The sequence below is a fragment of the Pan troglodytes genome, chromosome 17 (assembly GCF_028858775.2).
Source record: "Pan troglodytes isolate AG18354 chromosome 17, NHGRI_mPanTro3-v2.0_pri, whole genome shotgun sequence".
Lineage (NCBI taxonomy): Eukaryota > Metazoa > Chordata > Mammalia > Primates > Hominidae > Pan > Pan troglodytes.
The window spans coordinates 64,911,362-64,932,102 of NC_072415.2; the positions used below are offsets into that span (position 1 = coordinate 64,911,362).

At 38.2% G+C, this 20,741-nt stretch overlaps 1 protein-coding gene across 6 annotated transcripts in view; it reads left to right on the plus strand.

Annotated features, from left to right (window-relative positions):
* The window catches only part of RAB27B (RAB27B, member RAS oncogene family), a 173,774-nt gene that overhangs the window by 133,439 nt on the left and 19,594 nt on the right, over positions 1-20,741 (plus strand). For 2 of the 6 annotated variants that reach the window (XM_016933743.4, XM_054671858.2), the window contains exon 3: positions 6,917-7,116. The exons of 3 other annotated variants lie outside the window; for them this stretch is intronic. In XM_016933743.4, the coding sequence (XP_016789232.1) occupies positions 7,037-7,116 (80 nt within the window). In that variant the 5' untranslated portion in view covers positions 6,917-7,036. The remainder of the gene's footprint in view (positions 1-6,916; positions 7,117-20,741) is intronic. One more of the 6 variants, XM_016933746.4, reaches the window with a different exon arrangement.

A 20,741-nucleotide genomic window follows, 5' to 3' on the forward strand; every position in this document is an offset into this window, starting at 1 on the left:
TCAGGCATTAGATTCTTATAAGAAGCGTGCAACCCAGATCCCTTGCATGTGCAGTTCACAATAGAATTCATGCTCCTGTGAGAATCTAATGCTGCTGCTGATCTGACAGGAGGCGGAGCTCAGACGGTAATTTGAGCCATGGGGAGCCCCTGTAAATACAGATGAAGCTTTGCTTCCTCACTGGCTGCTCACCTCCTGCTGTGCAGCCCAGTTCCTAACAGGCCACTGACCAATGGGACCATGCCAAGGGTCCATGGCATGAGGGTTGGGGACCCCTGATTTAACATGATTCTTGCCTTCATTTAAAGTACAAATTATTTGTATTATATAATATATATCATCAAAGGGTGGTGTCCAGGGTGTTCTGTTGCTCCATTAGCAGCCTTGGATACAAGGTAGAAGTAAGCATTTGAGCCAATGATTCTCTTGAGTGGAGTTCCCTCTTCAGTAGTCTTACCCTTGAGCACCTAAATAAGACCCGTTCCAGTACCTCATTAAAATCCCCAACACATATTTTTGCTGAGCATGGTTCTGAAAACCACAGAAGCAAAAGTAGGTGTTCAGTAATTTACTGTCTTAAATGCAGCTATTGATAGGGTTCAGTATACTATTGAAAAGTATATACTCATTCATCAGGGTCCCTTAATTCTATAGCTTTATATTTGTGAGTTGTAGACTGGGTTCCTCTTTAGATTCAACATACAAGGTACCTTTGAGTAAAGATGATTTTTCTTATATAAAGTGCAGTATTCAGTTTTCTAATATGTACACCCTGAAGTTCTCCAAGACCAGTCATCTTTATTATACAACCACACTGAATTAGATCCAACAGGGCATATATTAGTGTTGTCAGCAACATTTGTTGAACACTTATTTTGAGCTAGACCCTAAAGTAAACACAAGACGTGCAAAGCTTCTGCCTTCCTAGAGCTTGCACCCTAGTGGGAAAAGCAAGTGATAATGAACAAGAAGACAGACGTCAGCTGGGGAGAAAGGCTATAAAAAAGAATTAAAATATGGGGAACCCACAGAAAATGAATGGGAGCCTTCTTTAGATTCAGGGTTCTGCAAGATCTCTCTGTAGAAGAAAAATTTCAGCTGAGAACTGAATGACAATTAGGAGTCAGCTTATGAAAGTTGGGGAGGAGGAAAAGTTCAGGTAGAGAGAACTGCAGTGCAAAGGCCCTGGGGCAGGGTGAAACTTGGTTCCTTCAAGGAATATAACAAAGAGGGCAAAGAGTATTAGTAGAGAACTAGCCAGAGCCAGATCATGCAACATTTCGTAAGCCAGACAAATGGCTTTAGGTTCTATTTTCAGTTTGATAGGAAGCTACTGGAAAATATTAAGCAGAACAGTAATGTGGTCTGACTTAGATTTTTAAAAAATAATTCTGCTTGTTATGTGGAGAATGGATGGGGCAAAACTGGGAGCATGGAGACAAGTTAGGAGGCTCTTATTAGTTGCAGTGACCATGCAGTTTATCCAAAGCAGGGCCTTTCAGAGAGTGAAAGTGGGTGCCACTAACAGAACAGGGAATGTCAACTGGGCCTGTGCTGAGCAGACCAGGGCATGTGGCCATTTCAGCTGTTACAGTGGTCTTGCTGAAGAGAGAGCTGTGGAGCCTTTTAGGACGTTTCATGTAATCTTCATGTAAACTCTGTGCCCAATGCATATTAGCACCTGATAAATGTTTGCTGGGTGAGTTAATGAGTAAATCAGTTAATCTGGGGGAAGATTAGTATCTTTGTTTTGTAAAAGAAACTATGCTACAAGCATATTGTGAACTCTAATTCCAATGATAAAACCCACACTCTTTCTTTAATTTCTTACCTAAGATGTCATAATTGCTGCTTTTCAAATGTTTTTAAACTACTGTACATGCATTTCCATTTTCTTCCCTCATTTTCTTCCCTCTCTTGGGTTTAGGGATCTACATGCAAAGGTTTCATAAATGTGTTTGCTGTACTCATTTTTATCAAAGTCAGGAACCAGAGAGACCATTAACGATATACAGTTCCCAGGAAACTTTTTGATCTTTCTTTTTGAAGCATCCTGTTCCACATTTAATGCCCAACCTCATAAGGTCTCCACCTGGGTACTCTGTCAGAGTTCATTTAACAAGTCTAATGGTATGTGCTGTCTTACCTACCCACTCACACCTTTTACAAAAAACTCTCTCCTCTGTTCTCTTCTGCCCATCCGGGAAATAATTCCACCTTACTTCCAGGTAAAGAGACCTACGAATCATTTCCATCATATTCACCACACCCTTTAGAGGTAGAGTAGCTTTTGCATGTTGGATAACTTTCATCAAATTATCAATAAAAAAGAGCATCTCACTCTCCTACTTTGAATTATGAATATTAAAAAATTTCAAATTTGTATGATTTATACAATTTGTATTGTAAATTCTATATATTTCTGGCTTACTCCATAAACATTCAAAATAGGCCTATCTTCTGACATGATCAGGTTAAATAGAAGCCTGGCATATAAATAGAAGATGTGCATGCACGAGCTTAATGATGGGTGCACGCTTGATGTGACTGTGTATATTGTGTATGCTCACGTGTTCATGTGTGTGCATTCATGTGTGCACATGTGGGCAGGCAAGCAGACGCATGTGCACATGCTCTCATTATGACCCTGCTCATCCTCTATAATCCATAAACCTGATATAGCCCAGTAAATGCAGTTATGCTTCAGAAAAAAATGTTGCAGCTTGCATCCTTATACTCATTCCTCCTATTTTATCCTATTTAGATTGCTCAAGAAAATATAAACCTATATACCATGAGATAAAGGATATTCAACAAGAGCATCTTCTCTTTAGTTAGATTTATAAAACTAGTTTCCATTTTAGATCCCAGGGAAAATCAGCTCTTTCAGATGATGTTGGAAGATTTTAAAGTTTACAACATCATAGTCCCAACCTTTGCTTGATTAGGAGGAAGCTAATGGACCTTGTATTAGCCTGTATTCGTCATCGTGTAAATATGAACTAGTTGATTAACTACCGAGTAATATTATCAGAGAAGGACAGCGCTAACATTCTCCTAAAATATAAACTCTCTCATAGTCACATACAATGATATATTCAATTTAATGTATTCATAGAGCAAATGTGAAGCATTTCTATTTTGTTATCCTAGGCATTAGAATTTATATGCTTGAAATTTAATATGTAAGCATTTAGTTTTCATAATTATGCCTTTTGTTGTAAGAATAACACCTACCAAAATGGGCTCAGCTTCCAGCAGGAAAACTGTTTTTTGTTTTTGTTTTTTTTTTGAGACGGAGTCTCGCTCTGTCTCCCAGGCTGGAGTGCAGTGGTGCGATCTCGGCTCACTGCAAGCTCCACCTCCCGTGTTCACGCCATTCTCCTGCTCAGCCTCCCGAGTAGCTGGGACTACAGGTGCCTGCCACTACGCCCGGCTAATTTTTTCTTTTTTTTATATATTTTTAGTAGAGACGGGTTTCACCGTGTTAGCCAGGATGGTCTCGATCTCCTGACCTCGTGATCCGCCCGCCTCAGCCTCCTAAAGTGCTGGGATTACAGGCGTGAGCCACTGCGCCCAGCCAGGAAAACTCTTGAGTTTAGCTATTAAAAATCCCCTTCTCTCTGCTCCACTGCTTGCAGTTTAGGTTATTGGAAACTTATAAAATAAAATTTGGATTTGGATTTTCCTTTTTAAAAATTAGCAGAAACGAGTTAGGAAGAGCATTCTTTGACACTGGAAGAGTAGAATGATTCCCAAGAATTTGAGACTGGACCGTCAATAAACTGGAAGTGTCAGATACAGCAAATCTATTCTTTGTGAATGACAGCTTTTTGTGATCCTTTTTCCACTAAAATGTTAACATTTACCTTTCAGTGTTTGACTTAATGTAGTAAGTTATATGTGTCTTTTTGTTCAAAAATATGAGAAACTAACATGTCACTTTTTAATGGAAATTGCCATATTTTTTCCAGGCCAGGGGTAGGCTTCAGGGCGGTGACTTTGCAGAGATGAGATGTAACATACCCCAGTCTGTGTCCTTTCCAAGTGCCACAAACTCCTTGTAGATCAAATCTGGAAAATACAGGCAAAGCTATTTCATAACAACTGTCTTATAACAAATCTTAATTTGTAAGAACTACAATTCTTGATGTTTATTTTATTTTATTGCTGAATTTGTGATTCTTTTTCAGGAAGAACAGTCACTGTGAATATGAGTAGTCAACAGGATATGTTTCCATATGAAGGTCCCTGTCCCAACTTAATGAAAAGTTGAGCAAAAGTATAATGCAAAATTCTAAGTAGCAACCTTTTTATAAGTGTAATTTCATCAAACCATCCACTTTCAAATATTTCATAACTTTTGTCAGCCAAAAATTTCAATTAACCAAAAAAAAAATCACCTATTCGAAAGCTAAAGAATATTGTAGAATTGGGAATGGCACTCTCCGTTGTCAGAACCTTAGCAGGCTCTGAATGAGGCACCAAGAATCTGCCTTCTGCTCTGTTCTGATTAAACTTTAAAATGTACCAAACAGCAGGAAAGGTGGTCATAGCTGTAAATGTCTTTGTGCTAATGATGACTTTTCTCACTAGTAACAGCTGGGGAGTGAAACTTGACAAAGACAAAATTATAAATGTTTTATATCGGAAAACACTAGGTGAGTTTGAAACATGGTCAATCGATTAGGTTACTGCCAAGAAATAAACAATAGACTCATTAAAGGTGTAATTAGTCATTGTTGACATATTGTATTTTTAATCAGAGCTCCAGTAGGGGATGAAGTGGCTGAAATCATCTAGTGAAATAATCTAGGGCTTTGTGAAGTAGAAGTAAAACCAGATTTTAAAAACTCAGCCATGCCTTTCCCTTGGGATTTCTATACCACCTTTGTTCTGATGAAGTTGGTGACTTCAATTAGGCTAGTAAGTAGCCTATAATAATTGATTAATTGTTTTGTGTTTTTGTTACATTGGGTACTTGTCAGAAGGGTTTTGTGGCTCCCTATTATTTGGCATGTCAAGAGTAGAGAGGAATTCATGGTGAATTCCTCTTCAAGGCAGGGAGCCAGGTATGTTACATACTCACGACTGCAGATAAACATCCTAAGAATCAAGGGTTAAGTACTTTTTCCTGTAGTTGGTAAATGGCTAAAATTGAGCTTCTGAACTCAGGGCTGTGGATTCCAATGCCTGCTTCTTTCCATGATACCATTGACAACAATGACCCTTTGGATCCCACCTCATCTGCCACGGCCCCCTAAAGCTTCTGCTTCCATCTAAGCCGAATCTCCTGTAACCAATGACACTCGTGCACATTCTACCTCCAGAACCACCACTCTCCTCATTCCAGCTCTCCCTCTCTCCTTTCCCTATCAAACTCCAGCTTTCATCTCATCTCCTCCATGAAGCCCTCCTGATTATTTCTGCCCACCCCACCAAACATCCCTTTATGAGTTTTTCCTCTCTCCTCTGAACTCCTCTGTCAGATTTACAGCCCTAGATTTTCTGAGGTAGAACTCATTCCAAATAAGTTAGCGGATGAAGAAACATTTTCCCCAATCACATAAGAGTTAAGAATCATATGTAATTGCCTTCCTTATTTTCTGTTCAGCTTCAAATCATGCACATCACAGAAGGAAAGTTCCAAGTCAGAGATTTTTATTTCTATAGGCATCTATGTAGGGTAGAAAGAGCCTGGTGAAACAAACAAACGCCTTCTTTGGACTAATTCCATACTCTGTAGATATAATCTCCATTTTCCAGTATTTATTAAATTCATAAAATGCTTCTTGTAAAATATCCGCTAAAACAATGAATAGCCAACATTCTTTTTCTAAAGAGATCTTGGCTTTTCCTTGGAATCACATGGCTCTGTGAGTTATCTAGAATTATATTTAAGTGGGAAATTTTTAATAAAATGACACATCTTATTTTCATAGATATTTGCCTATGAACCCATAGATGCTATCTAATTCAACTTCCCCACATCTCAGGGAGGCAGAACTTGTGGGCAGATATTTTGATTAGTTTGCCCTTTCTCAGATAATAAAGCAAAGCAGTGGAACTTTGGCACGACTTCCTCAAAGCAGCAGCCAGCTAGAAAATGAACCCAATTTGCAAGTAATAGGCCAGTGTCAGAAAACTTAGTAAATCATTTTATTAAACAAGCTGTATCTTTAATTTAAAACCAAATCTTTTTCTTTATGGAGACATTGTTTAGGAGTAGAAACTTCAATTTGCATATATACATTTAATATCCTTTCATATATCACATAACTCTACAGAGAAAAGGGATGGATTATCTGCTTCACTGGGGTGGCATATCATTTTCATGATAAGGGCAATGAATCGTGCTGTGACTGGTGCTGTTTAGCCCATTGAATCAGGCGCCTATGGTGGGAAAGGAATCATCTTCCTAACTAAGCACTGTCTTAGGAAAAGATGTGTCTTTATGAGTGTGGTCTACTCTTCTAGTAGCTGTAGAGTGAGACTTAGGAATCATTCATTGGCAGTGAGGAGTTTCTGGGCTAAGAGGTAGGGCAGTGCTTCTTAACCCTGGCTACATGTTGGAATCATTAGGGAGAGTGTTAAAAGGTACACATGCTTTTGTCATATCAGAATTCAGATTTACAATACTTAAATTGGTGTATGGCCTGGGCACTGGGGAGTTTTTAAAGCAGCCAAGTTTGAGAACCACTGAGTTAGGAAAACCCATTTTCCTGTCTTGGTGACTGATCTCAGGGAAGGCATTGGCCTCTTTGTGTGTATTTCCTAGTCTGCTCAATGGACATTGGTTCTGCTTCATCGCATCACAAGTGTTTTCAGTCTTAGAAGAGACATATGTGAAAGATTCTTTCAATATACAGCTTTACAGAATTTCAAGCAATTTACATTTATTTTTCTTGTTCCCTAGCTGGAGTCCTGGCAGAAAGGATCTAGGAAAGCATTTAAAGAAAAAAAAAGCATGACCGCCTTAGAAAAATTGAGTCATGCACCAACTTAAGAAGACAAGCAGAAAAATTTTTGAAATCAAATGATAAATCTTCCAAAAATTCTTGAAGTGAGTTTATTTAATCCAAACATTTATATAACATCTCAGTGCATCTGTTTTGAGTGAGTAAAATTATAATATTTTTGGGGCTACTTCTAATTTTCAGGGAAATTTAGAATGTGTGAGGGAACAAAATCGAATGTAGTGGGGAAAGCATATTAAGGACATTTATAACAGTTTTCAGCAGAAGGAGAAATCCGCAAGCTATGTGCCAAGCTTTGCTGATAGACATCAGTAAGGAGAAATCACTCTAAACTGCCACAGCATCAAATTATTAATAGATAAATGGGCTCCTTTCTTGACCAATGGGTTTTCTGCACTGGAATTGGGTGCTGAAGGGGTTTACAGAGTCTCAAGATTCTGGAATAGTTGATGAGGATGGAGAAAAATGGTTTTCAGACCTGGCTGCTCTTCTGCTGATTCCTACTGGAATACTTAAGCTTCCGCTTGTCCAAGACCTGCCTGAAGACACTCTGTTTCAGCTTATCCAGAGAGTCCCTCCAGTTGGTATTTGTAAACTTCACAGGGAATACTGATGATCCCCAGTGTGGGACCCACTGGATTATATACACACTCCAGTTCTGATCCAGGATTGCTTGGCGGTGCCTGGATCACCAACCTGCACTGCTGTTTCTCAATGATTTTCAATTACTCAGTCCTGATCTGTGAGCACATGTGCACAGAAGATTGGCTGTTGGAACTTTGTCAAATAACAAACATTTCTATAAATCATAAATTACTTTATTTGTGAGAAATTATTTCTGAGAATTATTTTTTAGTCAAGATTGTTTTGGCTATTCTGTGTCCCTTTCATTTCCATATGAGTTTTTAAGATCAGCTAGTGATTTTTGCAAAAAGGCAACCAGATTTTGAGGAGGAATAAGTTGAATGTGTAGTGTTGTGGCATTGTTTTAAAGATTAAATGTGTTAATCATTAGTATTTAGTGCTTAGACTAAATGATAATAGACTCAGATGATAATAGAATAATGATAAAACAGTACCTGATTAAGTATATATATGATTAAATACATAGATTATTAAAGGTATATATGATTGAATATATACAACTATATCAGGCCCTATTGTATCATTTTCTATTATCATTTGAGTTGTCTCAAATATTCTTTTCTAATTTTTGATAGAAATGTATTTTATGGCCTATAGATAAAATGTATTCTATAGGCAATTTCCATTTGGTTTCAGGAGGGTATTATTGTTTGAATATGCATGATACTTACTAGTAAGTTACTGCAATGCAAACAAGCATTGTGGAGGTAGGCCTGAATAATTATTGTAAGAGAAAATATAATATTCTTATCTTGTTGGGGTTTTTAATAACAGCTTTATCGAAATATAATTCATGTATCATAAAATCTACCCTTTTAAAGAGTACAGTTCAGTGTTTTTTTAGAATATGCACAAAGTTGTGCCACCATTACTATTTAAATCCAGAACACGTTCACCCTTCCCCACAGAAACCCATATACATTGGCAGTCATTCCCCAATCCTCCTCTCATCAGCTGCTGGCAAAAGCGCCTATGCATTATGTCTATATGGATTTATCTATTCTGGGTATTTCATATGAATAGAATCATAAAATATTTGGCCTTTTGCATCGGATTTTGTTACTTTAACATAATGTGTTCAAGGTTTATCCATATTGTTGTATGTATAAGCACTTCATTCCTTTCTATGGAGAATAACATTGAATTGTACATACATGCCGCATTTTGTTTACACATTCAGTGGATGGACATTTGGTTTGTTTATAGTTTGGGGCTATTATGAGTAATGCTGCTATGAGCATTCATGTACAAATCTTTGAGTGAATATATGTTTTCATTTCTTTTGTGTCTAGACCCAGAAGTGGAATTATTGGATCATGCATTAAATCTATGTTTAAAGTTTTGGAGAATTGCCAAACTGTTTTCCAAAGTGGCTGCTCCATTTACATTCCCACCAGCAATATAGGAGGGTTGCAACTTTCCACATCCTCACCAACACTTGTTACTGTCCATCTCTTTATACCCATCCTTCTGGGTGTAAAGTGGTATCTCATTGCAGTTTTGACCCATACTTTTCTAATAACTAATGCTGTTTTGTCTTCTTTTCACGTACCATTTATATGTAGTCTTTGAGAAGATATCTCTTCAAAGCCTTTGCTCATTTTTAAAGTTTGGTTATTTGTCTTTTTATCAAGCTATAAGAGTTCTTTATGTAGTCTGGATATAAGTTCCTTATCAGATATATGATTTGCAGGTATTTTCACCCAGCCTAGGGGTTGTATTTTCCTTTTTTTCATGGTGTCTATTGAAGCACAAAAGTTTTTATTTGTTTTTTTTCTTTTTTTGAGTCTAAGAAATCATTACCTAATCCAGAGTTATGAAGACTTCCTCCTATATTTTCTTCTAAGAGTTTCATAGTTTTAGCTCTTATATTTATGTCTATGATCCATTTAAGTTAATTTTTCTATAAAAGCTTTTTTGTTGAAAGGACTATTCTTTTTCCCATTTATTTGTCCTGCCACCCTTGTCACAATTGACCATAAATGTAAGAGTTTATTTCTAGACTCCCAGTTGTCTTCCATTGATCTGTCTATCCTTATGCCAGTGCTACACTCTCTTGATTACTGTAACTTTGCAGTAAGTTTTGAAATTGAAAAGTATAAGTCCTCCAACTTTATTATTTTTCAGTCAAGATCATTTTGGCTATTCTGTGTCCCTTTCATTTTCATATGAATTTTAGGATCAGCTCGTGATTTTTGTGAAAAGGCAACTAGATTTTTGAGAGGGATTAAATTAAATGTGTAGTGTTGTGGCATTGTTTTAAAGACTAAATGTGTTAATTATTAGTGTTTAGTGCTTAGACTAAATGATAATAGACTCAGATGATAATAGAATAATGATAGAACAGTACCTGATTAAATATGTATTATATATGATTAAATAAATATATGATTAAATACATGCAAATACATCAGGCACTGTTTTATCATTATTCTACTATCATTTGAGTTGCCTCAAATATTCCTAATTTTTTATATTTTTGTTAATTTTACTGCAATGGCCTTTTGTGTGTGTGTGTCTGTGTGTGTGTGGCCTTTTTCTCTTCATAGTCACAATTTGCTTTGTTTGATAAAAACTTACTAGATGTATGTGGAAACTATGTTAGTTGGTACATAAGAATTGCCAAGGTATACCTGTCTGGGGAAATAACCATAAAATTCTATACCATAATGTTGTAAAGAACTATCTATGAAGTTTCCAGTTACCCTTTATGGATTTCATGAGGCCTTTAACCTAAGAGTGATCTCTGAAGGTGCCCTATTCCAACCATAAAAGAGTTATTCTTCTTTTGGCTTAATAGGCTGTAAATTGGACAAGGAGCCAAATTTTCCCCTTCCTTGTCATCAATGTGAGCTGAAGGTTGATACGTGGATATGAAGCAGAAGTTCTTTGATCCATTTGCTATTTGATTTTAAGACAAGTTAGCATCCACAGGTCTTCTTTTGAAGAATTTGGAGGGAAATGCCAAAACTACACCTTAGAGTTAAATAAGCTAATGTTAAATGTTCATAACTTTGTTTCAGTGGATACAGAAATACTGAAAATGAATATGCAATAAACACTTCAACTATAGGCCAGTTCACTGAAAGACCCTCTTAGCTGGTTATCAGGATATATAAGCAGGATGCCTTCATATGGTAATTATATGGCTGTCTTTCAAAACTGGAATTTATAAGTTGGAAGTAAGTTATGCAAGATATCAGATTTGAAATAGCAGTTCTGTCCATGGCCCTATCCTAGCTGTAACAGTAGCTATGCTTTAATTTTCTAAACTTTAAAAAATAAAGACAGATACCTCATGCTGTATTATCAACATTCTGGAAAGTTTTATCAGTGAGAGTTTTATCAAAAACAAAAAAAACCAGAATCACTATGAGTGTGTTTTGAGAGCCCCCAGCTAAATTAGGGTTCCAATCCCAGACCTGCTAGCAACACTGTCCTAAAGGGAAATGAAGGGCAGCTGGACTTGAATGTTTACAGTGTGACTCTCAGGGGATCCTGGTGGGATCCTTCTCCTCCCCGCCTTCCCGCCCCTGCCCCCATGCGCCCCGCGCTCCAAGATGGAGTCTCGCTCTGTAGCCCAGGCTGGAGTGCAGTGGCGCTATATCTTCTCGCTGCAACCTCCGCTTCCTGGTTTCAAGCGACTCTCCTGCCTCACCCTCCCTAGTAGCTGGGATTACAGGCATGTGCCACCACACCCGGCTAATTTTTCTGTATTTCCAGTAGAGACGGGGTTTCACCATGTTGCCCAGGCTGGTCTCAAACTCCTGACCTCAGGTGATCCGCCCGCTTCGGCCTCCCAAAGTACTGGGATTACTGGCGTGACCCACTGCGCCCGGCAGGGATCCTTCTTTTACATGGCAGACGGCCAGATGCCTAGTTGTCCTACCTGTGACGGGGAGGGGAAGAGAGGTCAGGGGTCCCTCAAACAGGTAATGTTTATACTGACAGACACTCTTGTGGCTGTTGTCTGACCTGTGGCCAGTTTATGCCTGACTGACCATCATTCTGGCACTGGGAGCCAAACCATTTTTTCTCCTCGTTGTCCTGGAGAAAACCCGATGTGGGGCAGCTCCTCGTGTTTTAAATGGAAGACACCAATTCAAGGCACCACCATAACGGGAAACAAGTTCAAAGGTTTTTATGTACGGATCCTGGGCAGGGAGGGTGCGATGAGTCAGTGAAACAGTCCTTCATCCCCAAGTCACACAAGGCAGGAATGAAGAGTCAGAGAACAAAAAGAGCAAGTAGCACGTGGCAACTAGTGTATATAAGGAGTAGGTTGTGGGTCACACCAAAGTATTGGGCAAATGCCTGAACAGTCTCTTTAAAGGAAAGAGCAGGAAGTGGGGAGCCCACTTTCTTTGGTTTAAGTTTAAAAACTTATTTTAACCAAAATAACAACCAAAAATGAGTTTTTGGTTAAAATAAGTGTTTTATTAAAATAAAAGTGGGAGAGGTGCTAAGTGGGAGAGGTACCTCTAAATTCTTATCTCTGACCACCAGATTGAGCCAATTAGGTGTAGTGTTCTACTACTAATGTACAGTCAACAACCTTGGCTGTGCTATTCCCATTGCAGAGTGGTACTGAACAATAGCATTATTAATCAGATTAGACCTTATGCAATCGTAGGAGCTGGCTGGGCATATCTTTGTAAGCCTGGTGCTTTCTTTTCTTTTCTTTTCTTTTCTTTTTTCTGAGATGGAGTCTCGCTCTGTTGCCCAGAATGGAGTGCAGTGACGCTATCTCGGCTCACTGCAACTTCCGCCTCTTGGGTTCAAGCGATTCTTCTGCCTCAGCCTCCTGAGTAGCTGGGATTACAGGCGCGTGCCACCAGGCCCAGCTAATTTTTGTATTTTTAGTAGAGACGGGGTTTCACCATGTTGGTCAGGCTAGTCTCAAACTCCTGACCTCGTGATTCGCCTGCCTCAGCCTCCCAAAATGCTGGGATTACAGGCGTGAGCCACCATGCCCGGCCACCTGGTGCTTTTATGTCTTATGAACCTGAAGTTAGCAGAACCAGGGGCAGCAAAGAAAGATGGACATGAAGTGGGGGAAGCAAGATTCAGTAGGAATCCATGAGAAAAAATGAGAACTTGCCTGCCTCTCTCACCACCTCAAACCTCAGTAGTGCTAATGACTTACCAAAGAAACTGGTGGCTTCCCGTGGAACTGCACACACACCTAGTGATATAGTTTGGAGATTTGTCCCCATCCAAATCTCATGTTGAAATGTGTTTTCCAATGCTGGAGGTGAGGTCTGGTGGGAGGTGTTTGGGTCACAGGGTTGGTTCCCTTATGGCTTGGTGCTGTCTTTGTGATAGTGAGTGTGTTCACACAATATTAGTTCTTATTTTATTAAAATAAAAGTGGGAGAGATGCTAAGTGGGGGAGATGCCTCTAAATTCTTATTCTGGCCACCAGCTTGAACTACTAAAGTGTGGTGTTCTACTTCTAAGGTCCAGTCAGGAACCTTGGCTGTGTCATTTAAAAGTATGTGGCACCTCCCCCCTCACTTTAGCTATCTCACTTGCTCCTGCTTTTGCCATATGATGTACCTGCTCCCCTTTTGCCTTCCACTATGATTGTAATCTTCCTGAGGCCTCCCCAGAAGCCAAACAAATGCCAGCACCATGCTTCCTGTAAAGCCTGCAGAACCGTGAGTGAATTAAACCTTTTTTCTTTATAAAGTACCCAGTCTCAGATATTTCTTTATAGCAATGCAAGAAAGGCCTAGTACACCTAGCCCTCAGCATAACCTTGGGCACACTTTGGCATTGCACACATTTATCATTTATGTTTCCAAAAAGGATGTGACATTCTAAACTCTCAGTTTCGTTGTTGTTGTTGTTGTTTGTTTGTTTGTTTTTTGAGACAGAGTTTCTGTCTTATTGCCCAGGCTGGAGTACAATGGCGTGATCTCATCTCACTGCAACCTCCTCTGCCTCCCGGGTTCAAGTGATTCTCCTGCCTCAGACTCCCAAGTAGCTGAGATTACAGACGTGTGCCACCACGCCTGGCTAATTTTTGCATTTTTAGTAGAGACGGGCTTTCACCATGTTGGCCAGGCTGGTCACGAACTAAACTCTCTGTTTTTATTAAGAGGTATTTTAGGCTATCAGCATTTAAAAATGTTTCTCAATTACTTACAGCCCATAAACACAAGCCCTCACAAAGGCTTCTCTGAATCTGAAACAGCAAATTTGTCTAGTACTGTTTTGTTCCTCCTGATCATTTTCTCATCTGAAGACAAAAGCCTAAATTGTTTTAACTAACCCTGAGATTTGGGTCTTGTCTGCAAAACAGTGTTTTAAAGGATATATTAATTAGGGATTCACTTTCTATCCATGGATATATGTGAGCTTTGGGGATAATACTAGCTCTTTGCTTTCATGTTGTTCTCAGATGGAATCCATTAGGAGTATCTGTCAATATTGTTCTGCACCTGGGATCAAAATAGCTTTGTGCTGGTTTGGGTCCTGCTGAGTTGTAATCATTTGTAGCAGGGAAATGCATGACAAGCATTGATCTGAATGTATCAATACTAGTAAACAGTGATTTAAAAACACATTCAATTCAGGCAAAATGTCTTAGATCATGGAAAAGTCCTTTCCCAACACTGATTATAAAACATTATTGACAAGCGTCAGAGTTCCCATCAAGAATGTTCCTTGAGCAAATTTGGGTTTTAGCAAATTCATGTCCAGATTTTCAAGGTTCACTAGAAATTGACTCCACAGCACTTGTCTTTTAGTGGGTGTATAGAAACTGGAGTAAAACTGGAGAAGTGCAAGAACTCATGGACAGCAGAATTGTGAGTGTGATTAAATTTAGAAGATAGAGCAGTGCTGAAGAGGACATTCTAAGAGAAAAGTGAATGGTTGGTAGAAAATAGGATTAATAACCTAGGTTATATTATTAATAAAAATAAACTCTTGAAGAAATAACACTGGTGCTTTGTTTTCCAAAGCCTTCCACAAATAGGTTCAAATATATAGAATTAGAAATATCAAGTAGGAAATAAGTATCAAAACAGAGGGAATTTTAAAAATCATATGAAAATAGTTTGTACAACTCCATATAAGTACATTTGAATTCCTAGATGAAATGGTTAATATTCTATAACATTTCAGCTTTACAAAACTGACCTAAGAAAAAACAGGATTAAATGGACCAATTACCAAAGAAAACAGAAGATAATTCAGAAAACAGTCCCAGACAAAATCACCAGGACAACGTGGTTTTACATAGAATTTCTTTCTAACATTTAAAAATCAGATAATCCCAAGAATACATGAACTATTTCAGAGCACAGAAATGATGGAAACATTTTACATTCTATGAAGTTAATATAATGCAAAGGTCAAAACCAAAGATTGTTTCAAAAACAAGACAAATTTTACTTATGAATACCAATTTTTAAAATTAGATAAAATATAAGAAACAGAACCCAACAGCACATTAAAAATGATACATCATGAACAAGTAAAATTTATTTCAGAAATGTAAAGATGATTCTACATAAGGAAATCCATTAAAATCCAGCTAAGGAGAAAAATCAGAAGATCATCTCAATAGAGGAAGAAAGTGCAATTGACAAATTTAATATCTACTCATGTTAAAAGCAGCCAGCATGTTGCTTAATGGGAAAACACTAAAAAAATTTTCAATTAAAATCAAAAACAAAGAAGTCTAATCCCCACTGCTACTCTTTAATTTTATAATAGAGGTATTGGCCAGTGAAAGTGGATAAGAAAACACAAATAGAAGCATAAGAATTTGAGAGGAAGACCCAAAGCTCTATTAAGAAAGGATATGATTGTACATCTAAAAAATTCAAAATAATAAATTGAAAAACCATTAAACATATGAAAACATACTTTGATTTGTTGTAAGTGAAATATAGGTTAAAACATCATTAACACATGATTTCAGACCTAATTCTTAAAAAGCCAACTTAACAACCTTCTGTATGGATATACACCATGCCAACTGTGGTAAGGTTGAGAGATCTTGTTCTACAGATATGTATTGAATTATTTATGAAAAAACATTATGATGTCTGACATTTGCTTCAAAATAATCTGGTAGGTGGAGAGTTATAGGGCAGATGAAAGAAGAATGGCCATATATTGATAATTTAGAAGCTGAGTGATTGATTATACTATTCTCTCAAATTTAGTATATGTTTGAAATTTTCCACAATAAAAAGTGAAAGAATATTCATATAGTTTCAAAAGATGCAACTAAACTAAGCCAAAGGGAAAAATGTTATTTAGAGAAAAAGTCCTTTTTGGTTGATGTTAATTTATATTTGCAATTTGATCTGAAACCTTTCATATGGGCACTCATCAATTAATTCTAAATAGTCTTTAAGAAGAGTTGAAATAAAAATTAACTGCCTTCCTAATAGAACAAAATGCTGAAAAAAATACACTAAAGCAACTTCCCCTTCCCTCAGAAACGTGCCTTCTGTTCTCTTGGTAGTCTGCAGGTCCTTAGAGTACTTTAGCCACCCATAGTTTAATTCTAACCTTCAGGACATAAATGTGGTTACGGGAACGAATATTTCATAGTCAATTAGTGGGAACCACCCTGAGGCTATCATTCAGACAGTGAAGTGCTTGCTGTGAGAGTTCCAGATCTGAAAATGTACCTACTAAAGCCTGACATAACCCAATCCAACAAAGATAAATGAGGAAATATTAAACATCTGCTTATCTTGTGCTTGACAGCTTTATTTTACTGAAACTCTGTACACGGAATGCAAAGAAATATCGCTGATACCTTATCTGCCTATTATTTTGAGCTTTCCGAAGTGTCTTAAGAATACTAAATTGCCGAGGCGGGAGGATCACGAGGTCAGGAGATCGAGACCATCCTGGCTAACGCGGTGAAACCCCGTCTCTACTAAAAAATACAAAAAATTGGCCGGGTGTGGTGGCGGGCACCTGTAGTCCCAGCTACTTGGGAGACTGAGGCAGGAGAATGGCATGAACCTGGGAGGCGGAGCCTGCAGTGAGCCTTGATTGGGCCACTGCACTCCAGCCTGGGCAACAGAGCAAGACTCCATCTCAAAAAAAAAAAAAAAAGAAAGAAATATTAAGTTGGTTTCTGTTAATTTAATACGTTAAAGTCACAGGTTCATAGCTTGTCAAGGCATTCTTGAGACTTATCCAGTAGACTGGCAAAGAGCACCAAAGTTTGTGTGGGTAATTCCAAATGTGGAGTAGCCATCAACACGTAACTGTAGCATTTGCCAAGCTCCCCACTGGCGAGCAAGGAGTATATCCTCAGAGCCATGCAAAATGCCATGCAAGTGAGAGGTGGTGATGAGGGTATGTTGGATGGCAAATGGATGCTTATACGGAGGAGCCCAGTTCTCTGAGCCCTGACCTATTCAACTGACAGCTTCATGTGTTCTCTGCTAGCACAAATTTTACTTTCAAGTGCAGTATCTCTGTGCTTTGCCTTTTCTCATGTTGTTTGAAACTATTCCTCTGAAGATATATTCTATTTTGAGAAGGTTTTGTACTCTTGTGCAACTTAAGATAGAAAAATGAGCTCAGGGGCCAGGCACAGTGGCTCATGCCCGTAATCCCAGCACTTTGGGAGGCCGAGGCGGGCGGATCACCTGTGGTTGGGAGTTCGAGACAAGCCTGACCAAAATGGAGAAACCTCATCTCTACCAAAAATACAAAATTAGCCAGGCATGGTGGTGCATGCCTGTAATCCCAGCTACTCAGGAGGCTGAGACAGGAGAATGGCTTTAACTCGGGAGGCGGAGGTTGCGGTGAGCTGAGATGGCGCCATTGCACTCCAGCCTGGGCAACAAGAGTGAAACTCTGCCTTAAAAAAAAAAAAAAGAAAAAAGAAAAATGAACTCAGGAAGCTAGACCTGGAAAGCAATACAGTGAGTCTTTAATCTAAATACTTACCTCATTGATAAGAAGGGAGAATCCAAGTCCTTGCACTCGGATGGACACCACTTTCACAAATGGCTCATAAGATTAATTTCATTAATCATGACATTTGCATGGCTGCAGATAGCTTAAATAAATTTATACACTCAACAAATATGTATTGAGCTCCTTCTATATGGCAGCCACTGAGCTGAGCTCTGTGGATCCAGCAGTAGACAAAAGAGATCAAGTTTCTGTGCTAATGGAACTTACATTAAACAAAAATAGCAGGAGCTGAGAGATAGAGTGGGGAAGAGTGAATCCATGAGCAACTTCATTTGAGATATTCTAGCTATGGAAATTCTGTTTCTGCATATATCCAGGATAAAATTCCCTTTCCATATAAAATAAAAATATTCCTACTTTGTTTCTAACACAATTTGTATTTCAAATAATAATAATAATCTTGGATTTTCCTTCTCTGTATATGACTTCTCATCCAAAAACTGAGGGGCTAGACCACCTGATTACTTGAATTCCTTTTTACCTTTACGACTCTTCATTAAACAGAGCCTCATGGGTGTGATACATTTCAGTTCTTTTCCCTACTCTTTTTAGCCCCTTGCCTTCCCATGAAGGGCTTGTCTGTATCTAAAAGTCCTCCTGGTTCTTGTGGTACAGCTTGTGACACCACGATAAGGACTAAGTGAGATGCATTTCCTGAAACACTGCAGTCTTCTGGCCTTTTCTTCCCTTTTATATCCACAGAACCAAGAACCAGCAAGACCATCAGTCATTGTACAGGAATAAACAATACTGTTAAACTTGTCAGCCTTTTGATCTTTCCCACATCATTTTTTTTAGCCCAGTTCTAGGAAAATTTGCCAAGGCTTTTTTTTTATGGTGTTGTATTTGCCATGCCAACAACCAACAATAGAATATTGAGGCTATATGATTTTAGGACTCAAAAAAATCACATAATAATAAAAAGAGGAGCTGAGCCAAATCCTGTATGTGTGTGTGTGTGTGTGTGTGTGTGTGTGTGTTGACAGAGATAGACATAGACAGAGTGAGAGAGGAGAGTAGTGATATGAAAAATAAGAAATAAAATTCATTTTTGAAAGGAGCTTAGAAGTGAACTATCTCATACCTAGCTTAATATGTCAAATAGGCTATTGGAAAAATAAAGATTTTTCCACAGTGCCAAGCTTTGCATTCATTTCCGGTGGAATTTGTGTTAAATGTCACGAAGTGTCCAGCACCCTTCACTTATAGAAAAGAGGCAATGTGGGCCACAGTGGAATTGATTTGTGTTAGCCTGGATTGTTCACACTGGATTAGACTTTGACTGGGAGGTGGCACCAGTATTGCCCCAGGCAGGTTTATGTACAAAAGACAGAGAACAGTCTGGCTGCCAATCAGGAAAACATGATAGGTCATGTAGTTGGCAAGTGGTAATAGTCTCATTCTACAAGTGGGAAGTAATCTCCCATGCCATGGTCCTGTATCTCCTCTCCTCATGTCTAATTCCCCTCCATGCTATAAGGTTAAATGCAAATTTTCCTTCCTCTGCAGTCTTCTTGGATCACTGCAGTCCATGAAGACACTGTTTTGTTTGAATTGAAAACACAACCAGGATTTGACTCATTTATCAATTAATCATTCTACCTTGCAAAATTACGTTGTATTTTCTCAGATCCTTATTTCACTTTTAAGTAAATTCAGACCTTGTCAGAAGCTAGACTAGAACTTCCATTTTTAAAATTTTCATCTTTGGGCCTGACACTATGTATTGAAGACATTTAACTAGATTTGCTCATGACTTAGCGTTTCTTGAGACTGTCACGCATTCATACACACACATTTGCTAAAAAATAAAAAAAAAAAAGTTAGCTTTAAGCAAAATTTTAAAGTATGTAGATGTGTCTTATTGACTCCATTCTTTTCACTTTTTCTGGGAGCCACGGAATCCAGTGTCTTCAATTTCACACCCCCCACTGCAAAAACTCTGCTCAAAAAATTAAGGCTTTTGCCAAGGGAAGAATTTGGCTTTAGTTACTAATATCTTATAATAAATTTAAGCACTTTCTTTTTTCTGAAAATTAACAGTTTCATCCAATTCTACTAGTGAAATGACAAACATTATCACCCTCCAAAATAGTTTTACATGAGCAAGTTTAGGGGAAGAGGGAAAAAGGTAGAGTGATGGTGATAACAGACCTTAAGTGTGGGGGGAAATCATACTACAGCAGAAAACTTCTCTAGCTATCTATTTGTGTTGACTAAGAGCAGCAACTAAGAATAAGAGCAGCAACATATTCAGTGATACAGTCCTGGTAAAATATTTTACCAGGCTGGGCGTGGTGGCTCATGTCTGTAATCCCAGCACTTTCGGAAGCTGAAATGGGTGGATTGCTTGAGCCCAGGAGTTTGAAACCAGCCTGGGCAACATAGCAAAACCCCATTTATACAAAAAATACACACAAAAATAACCAGGTGTGGAGGTGTGTGTTTGTAGTCCCAGCTACCAGGAAGGCTGAGTTGGGAGGATCACCTAAGCCAGGGAAGGTCGATGCTGCAGTGAGCCCTGATCACGCCACTGCACTTTAGCCTAGATGACAGAGTGAGATCCTGTCTTCTCCAAAAACAAATTTTTTTTTGGAGAATCTGAGAAACCAGTCCATTCTAGGCAGTCACACAATATAGACATTTTCCAATGTCTGTATTGGAATAATTGAGACATGTGTATCCTTCATGGCAATAATTGAGACATGTGTATCCTTTTATTAAGGAAGACGGGTCTTGATGGGTGCTATGGATCTCTTCCTAAGAAATGATTATGCTTTGTCTAGATTTTTTTTTTTTTGAGAGAACATCCATGGTCAGCAAAAATCCATCCAGAGAGCTCTACTAGTGAAGAAAGTTGTTATATGGCAGGAAAGCTTTAGAGCAAAAGTATGAATTTGCAGCTTTAAAAACATCCTACCTCAAAAAGCATTAATTCATGAAAGAAACATACGTTCATAATAAAGTATAATGTAAAGCAATGCAAATATTCCCAATGATATAATGATACTGGATTATTTGATGAGTACCTCATTCTATTCTTCATTATTATTTACCCAAAGACGTAAAAGTTTTCAGTTTTGATTGGTGACTAAAGTAACAATATAAAAACAAAAAAATTGTTTTAATTTTTTGTACATGTACATGTAC